Genomic DNA, 7,143 nt, shown 5'->3' on the forward strand with positions numbered 1-7,143 from the left:
TGTTCTTCCAAAACTGAGTAAAATTTATGGCTTTTATTTTTTAAAATAAAAATTAGAATTTAGGGATAAGATAGAAGTATTAAATTTTTTTAATTTATTTTATTTTTTTATTATTACTTTTTTTTATTTTGAGAGAGCAGGGGGAGTATAGCGAGAAGGAGAGACAGAACTCTAAGCAGGCGCTGCACCATTAGCTCAGAGCTTGATGCAGGGCTCAAACTCATGAAATGTGAGATCATGACCTGAGCTGAGATCAAGAGTCAGACACTTAAGTGACTGTGCCACCCAGGCACCGCAAGATACAAGTATTAGATTTACTGCTGGAAGAATATTAATTTTTTATTTTTTAAGCCATCTCTATATTAAACTGAACCACTTTTCCTTTATAAGGGAAGGGACTCTTTGTGTACTTTACAATAGATGTTATTATCAGTCTTAAGGACTGTTTATTTAAAGTCTTCTTTCTTTAACATTGTTTCCCAAGATATTACCGTGAAGTCTTGCCTGGAGAAATTGTGGAAATAACCAAACGTAGTGTCCAAACTCTTGATATTATACCAAGGTCTGAAGGAAACCCGATGGCATTTTGTATCTTTGAATATGTTTATTTTGCAAGACCAGATAGTATATTTGAAGGTAAATAAAATATCTTTTAACTTTTTACTTAAGTTTCTTTTTTATCTCACTGAAACATGGCAGTTCTTGGTTCAAAGGCTTACCTGGCTCTTTGGAGGCACATTGTTAGATGCTGTGGATATGAGACTGAACCTACAAGTCATAATATCACTATTTTTCCCTTTCATGCTGGACCTTGTTTTCCTTTTAGGAGTAAGGATTATGATTTTCAGATATGTAATAAGGCCAAATTTTTTTTAAATAGTGAATTCCCCAGTTTATATTTTCTGCTTTAGTTGTTTTATATGCTTTACTTTTTGTACTCCATGTATAGAGTTCTAACAAGCTAGTTTTCTTAGAATAATAATGAAATGCTAAGTAAAAATAATCTATTTTTTTTCTCAAACATTCCAGACCAAATGGTTTACACAGTAAGATACCGTTGTGGTCAGCAGCTGGCAATTGAGGCACCAGTGGATGCAGATTTGGTTAGCACTGTTCCGGAATCTGCTACACCTGCTGCTCTTGGTTATGCAGGAAAGGTATTTCTCTTGACATGCAGTGAAATGCTCTTATAGCACTGAAATCAGAAACCCTTGTATATAAAGAGAAACTTACCAGTATATTACAAGGAAAAAGAAAATGTTGGATCCTTTACAACAAGAGTTATTTTCCAACCTTTTCATTCAATGGCACTGTTTTAGTGAATCCACCCCAAGATTCACCTAAAGATGAGCAGAATGATCCACTTCACTTAAAAAGACAACATCATTGGGGCACTCGGGTGGCATAGTTGGTTAAGTGTCTGACTCTTGATTTCGGCTCAGGTCATGATCTCATCATGGTTCGTGAGTTTGAGCCCCACATCAGGCTCTGTGCTGATGGCGTGGAGTCTGCTTGGGATTTTGTCTCTCCCTCTCTCTCTTCCCCTCCCCTGCTTGTGCTCTCTTTCAAAATAAATAAATAAACATAAAAAAAAAAGATAACATCATGAATACCTATAGAATTTAGTGGTAATATTTACTTATTACTAAAACTTATTTCTTGAAGCACCCTCCATCACAAACCACTGGTTTATTTGTTCTCTATTTAGTATGGGTGATCACAAAGCCGTTTATGTTCATTTTGTGTAATGTTTTTAGTACTGTGCTTAGTTTCATTTTCCATAACCAGATAGATTTATATGACTATGGTGATCCTGGGGTGTCCTCATCTTCATTCACTATGTTGAAAGTTTTATGTTTTCAAAAGAAATGATATGCGCACATTTTATTTTGTTTTTTTAAATTTTTTTTAATGTTTATTTTTTTGAGAGAGAGAGAGAGAGCGCGCGCGCGCAAATGGGGGAGGGGCAGAGAGTGAAGGAGACACAGAATCCAAAGCAGGCTCCAGGCTCTTGAGCTGTCAGCACAGAGCCTGACACGGGGCTCGAACCCACGAACCGTGAGATACGACCTGAGCCAAAGTCGGACACTTAACCGAGTGAGCCACCCAGGTGCCCCAATATGCACATATTTTAGATTAATATTACCTTGAAAGATGGATAAATCACCTCCTGTCCCTCAAAAAGCATTCTTTGCATACTGGGTTTTGTTTTTTATTTTTTTAATGTTTATTTACTTTTTGGGAGAGAGAAAGAGCACAAGCTGGGGAGGGGCGGGGGGAAAGAGAGAGAAAGAGAAATCCCACATGGGTTCTGTGCTTACAGCAAACTTTGAGATCATGATTTTGAGCCAAAATCAGGACTCAGATGCCTAACCGACTAAGCCACCCAGGTACTCCTGCATACCAGTTTTAATTCTTTTCTTGCTGATAGTTTTTAATTGCTGTGAATTTTTTTGTCAGTGATTTATTGTCCTGTCTGCACACACTTACTGTTCCTTTCCAAGACAGGGAAGTAATATTTAAGAGAGAAACATTACAACTTCTGACAAATTCAATTGGTTTTCCCAATGAGTATATTACTTTGAACGAGTTTACTTTTTGTCTTTTTTTCCCCTACAATTTATTTATTTATTTATTTTTTTAAAATATTTTTTTCAACGTTTATTTATTTTTGGGACAGAGAGAGACAGAGCATGAACGGGGGAGGGGCAGACACAGAATCGGAAACAGGCTCCAGGCTCTGAGCCATCAGCCCAGAGCCTGACGCGGGGCTGGAACTCACGGACCGTGAGATCGTGACCTGGCTGAAGTCGGACGCTTAACCGACTGCGCCACCCAGGCGCCCCTTTCCCCTACAATTTAAATAGTGAAGAAAAATTGTAATCTATTGATGGAGAGTTCAGAATAGCAATTTCAAATGTTTTCATACATATTATAATGGAAGAATGACCTAGAGAAAATAAGAATCTAGAGTTCTCTATATGTTGCTGTTCATTGTCCTTTTATTTCTTGTCAGTGTGGGCTTCCATATGTGGAGGTGCTATGTAAAAACCGGTATGTAGGAAGAACATTTATTCAGCCAAACATGCGGTTGAGACAACTTGGTGTTGCAAAAAAATTTGGAGTATTGTCGGACAACTTTAAAGGCAAAAGAATCGTTCTTGTAGATGATTCAATTGTGAGAGGCAATACCATCTCACCTATAATCAAATTGCTCAAAGAATCTGGTGCGAAAGAGGTAAGTATTATTAAAACATACCCTAAAGTACCGATAATTAATAGTACGATACTGGCATAAAAATTGCAATTTAGTACAGCGAATGAAAATGGATAGTTCAATAAAATAAATTGTCATCTTTCAAATGAGTTGGTTTAGGAATAACTATGCAGCAACTTGGAAAACATATAATAGCCACTCTTAAACTGCATACTAACTATAATCCTTAATAGACTAAAAACCTCAATATAAGGTTAATTTTAAAAACTCACAAAAGCCACACAATAAAATGTTGGTTTAATTTTTAGAGTACTTCTCTTTTTGAAGATGTAGAAAAAATCCTACTGTAATAGATTTGCCACATTGGGTTATACTTTAAATCTCAAAGCTTATTCTAACTCTAAATATCTTAGTAATTCAAAATACAGAAGTGAGGTGTCATTTACAACTAATAGTTAAGTGGATTCAATAATAAAATCTCTTGTAGGAGAAAGTGGCATGGAAAGCAGTGGCAGTCTCTCTAGAAAGCTTTGAAAATAATTGTGATTATGATTTTCCAGCTTTTTATGGCTGTTAGAATTATGATAATCTCTTCAGAATTCCTTGAAAAGTTTGTAATTAAAAACAAAGAGGTGTAAAGTAAATTCACCATTTGTTACGGTAGTGAAAAAGAATACACAACAGCTTATGTATCTACCAGTAGGAAATGTATCTACCTAAGTATGATGAAATATGTTGTAGCCATTAAAAACTGTAATTATGAAGACTACATAATATGGGAAAATCTTTGCTTTATAAGAAAGGTAAAATAATTGTGGGTGCCAATTATGGCCATGTAAATGTACCTTACAAAAGGCAGAAAAGTAATAATAGAGAAAAAAAGCTCCTAATAGTAGTTAAGGTTTTTGTTATATCCTGTAGACCATTTTTTGCTTTCTGAAATGGTAAAATAAGAGGTAGGCAAAAGTGGCATTCAATAGAAAATGAAGGTGGTCCTAGGACTATAAAGTCATTAAATGGGAAATAGAAGAAAGAAATGTTCTCATTGATAGATGGTAAAAGGAAACAATAGGCAACTCAGTAAAAAGAATCTTTTACAAGTGGCTGACATTTTGAAATCTTTGTCCAGATGCTTTGGAGTTCAGAGCAGGGCTGCTCCAGAAGGGTTATAAATGTTAGAATAATATGTGAAATGATTTCTTTCCAAGGTACACATTCGAGTAGCTTCACCGCCAATTAGATACCCATGCTTTATGGGAATAAACATACCAACAAAAGAAGAGCTTATTGCCAATAAACCTGAATTTGAACATCTTGCAAAATATCTGGGTAGGTATTAAAATTTCTCTAAACATTTTTTTTTAACAGAGAAAATCCAAAGCCTGTCAGTCTTTATACTTGTAATAAAAACAATGTCCAGCATTTGTTAAAAATAGATAATTTTATAACATGTTAAGCAGATACTGAATAGTATTCTGAATAGAGTGCCTGGTGTGTATACACACCATGGTAAGTACTATATTGGAGACCTAGGCCAAGGTGAGATCAGGTGAAAAGGAAGAAAGGCTTTCTAGGTAGAGGGAACTGCAGGCATATCAGTTAAAGCCTCCCAAAGATCAGATCTGAAGAAAAACAAAACCAATTTTACCACAGATTATAATAGAATAATTTAGATGTGGGTACAAATCAAAAAGTGAAAAGCTAATGTAGGGTTATCTTTAATAGTGAGGACAGCAGACTTGGAGATTAGCTTATCCTGGATAAGACAGTTGCTTTTCTGTTTTTTTTTCTTTTTTTTTTTTAATTAAAGTTTATTTATTTATTTTTGAGAGAGCGAGCAAGCAGGGGAGGGGGAGAGAGAGAGAATCCCAGGCAGACTCCCCATTGTCAGTGACCTGGGCTGAAATCAAGAGTCAGATCTTAACCAGCTGAGCTGCCCAGGCACCCCAAGACATTTGCTTTTCAAATTAGGTGAGATAAACTGTTTTAATATCACAGCAGATGTTTAGCCAATGTGCCTTGGTACCTCCGCACTGGTTGTCTAGATGGCTGGTTTTGACCTGCCTGTGCCTTACCAGTTAAATACTTTGAATATCATCCAATTGGTACCTTATTGTGAACACTCACTTTTTGCCCGGAACATATCTGTATTATTGTAATAATATCACAGATACCATATAGTTAGGCCATGTTTCCCTTATAAATGAAAAGACTTAGGAAAAGTAAAGTGACCTTGAGCTTAAATTTGAACCCAGATTTTCCTGACTTCAAAGTTTGTTTTTCATAATCAAGAAAATTACTAGAGAGACTTTCTGAATCCATTCTAGATTTGAAGCCTCCAGTGCTATTTTAAATAGCAATTTAAATTCCAATTTCAAATTTTAAAAAATTATAAAGGCCCAGAATTTTATTGCTTATTCCCTCTCCCCTCCTCCACCCCTGCTTTTTTTTTTTTTTTTTAAGAATATGAAAGAGAAATTTTTATGCTGGCTTAAGTTTTCCTGTTTGTGACTGTTGTCTTGTGAGGCAGATCTTTCTTTCCAAAGGAAGCATCATGACCTTTTCCTTTTCCCCTCTTTCCCTCTGTAGGAGCAAACAGTGTTGTATATCTGTCAGTGGGAGGACTAGTTTCATCTGTACAAGAAGGGATAAAGTTTAAAAAACAGAAAGTGGAAAAGCAGGATATTATGATTCAAGAAAATGGGAATGGTCTGGAATGCTTTGAAAAGAATGGTCATTGTACAGCATGTCTCACTGGAAAATACCCTGTGGAGTTGGAATGGTAGTTGATAGGGGCAGACCTGATGTTTCAAAATATAAAGTTGGTCAAGAAGTTATAGTGGTGGTTATACCTTATCCATTTAACTGTTACTCCCTTGGTCAATGTAAAATGCCATATGCTTATGATTACCTTTATATATTTTGAGATTTCTTTTCTGAAAAGAGTACCAAAGTGCTATGCTTTCCTTAATGATCCTAGATAAATATTTTCGTGTCATCTAGGAGTTTGGATGATCCTTTGTTTTGTTTAGTAGTTTAGTACTTTGAGGCTACCAGTTATGAGATCATACACATTTAAGTTCAGATCAGCAACAATAATGCAATGAATAAATTTCTGTTTTAGTAGGGATGGCCAGGCACTATACCTTCCCACAGATTCTTAGAAAATTTTGTGGAATGTTTCTTGAGTTATTGCAATTCGGTTGTGGAATATTTTCATAATTGAACCTTGCTAATTGCATATAATGCAACAACACTGTTTTTTGTGGTGTTTGTTTGTTTACACACAAGCATTGGCTAGCCTTTTTCACCTGGTCAGAGAAAGTAGGTAGTAAGTGGCATTTCCCAGGTCCATGCTTTAAATGGTTTGCAAGAGGTTAGACTAAGATGGTGTGATGCAAACAAGACATGAGTTAAATATAACATTTCACTCAAACCTTGAATCCATCATATCCCAAAAGTGTCAAGCCTCTAGAGTTCTCAGTGTGGTTTTGACCTTTCTTCCCTGTCTAACTTTAGACAAATCTTGAAACATCAACAACAATAAATACATGCCTCTTTGTGCCTCACTTTTCCCGCCTGTGCAGCGGGGTACTTAGTAAATTAATTAATAGGGATGTGAAAAAGTGTCATACTTTTTGTGGTGGTTAGAGCCATCCTTTCACCCCTCAGTTTTAAGATAGTGCATGATTATTAGCTTTTGAAACGTTGGCTGTTATTCTGAAATTGAAATTTCATTATGATGAAGGGAGACATACAGTTTAGCAGTGCTTTGCCACCTGTCTTTGAGATGTCCTAAGGATGATTGTAAAAACATGTCTGTGGAAGGTGTTTTTCTACATTTGACTATGAAGTATGATCTATATACTACTTAGTGCCCTTATAGTATAAACCCAGCAAGTAACCTAGTACATTTGAAATAAAAA

At 35.7% G+C, this 7,143-nt stretch overlaps 1 protein-coding gene across 1 annotated transcript in view; it reads left to right on the forward strand.

Annotated features, from left to right (window-relative positions):
* The window catches only part of PPAT (phosphoribosyl pyrophosphate amidotransferase), a 33,850-nt gene extending 27,727 nt beyond the window's left edge, over window positions 1-6,123 (forward strand). Inside the window, exons 7-11 of the mRNA XM_040482946.1 lie at window positions 485-636; window positions 1,030-1,157; window positions 3,017-3,238; window positions 4,426-4,546; window positions 5,807-6,123. Of these exons, the coding sequence (XP_040338880.1) occupies window positions 485-636; window positions 1,030-1,157; window positions 3,017-3,238; window positions 4,426-4,546; window positions 5,807-6,003 (820 nt within the window). The 3' untranslated portion in view covers window positions 6,004-6,123. The remainder of the gene's footprint in view (window positions 1-484; window positions 637-1,029; window positions 1,158-3,016; window positions 3,239-4,425; window positions 4,547-5,806) is intronic.
* Window positions 6,124-7,143: the final 1,020 nt, after the last annotated feature.

Source organism: Herpailurus yagouaroundi, unplaced genomic scaffold (assembly GCF_014898765.1).
Source record: "Herpailurus yagouaroundi ecotype Mexico unplaced genomic scaffold, PumYag 28, whole genome shotgun sequence".
NCBI classification, from domain to species: Eukaryota; Metazoa; Chordata; class Mammalia; order Carnivora; family Felidae; genus Herpailurus; species Herpailurus yagouaroundi.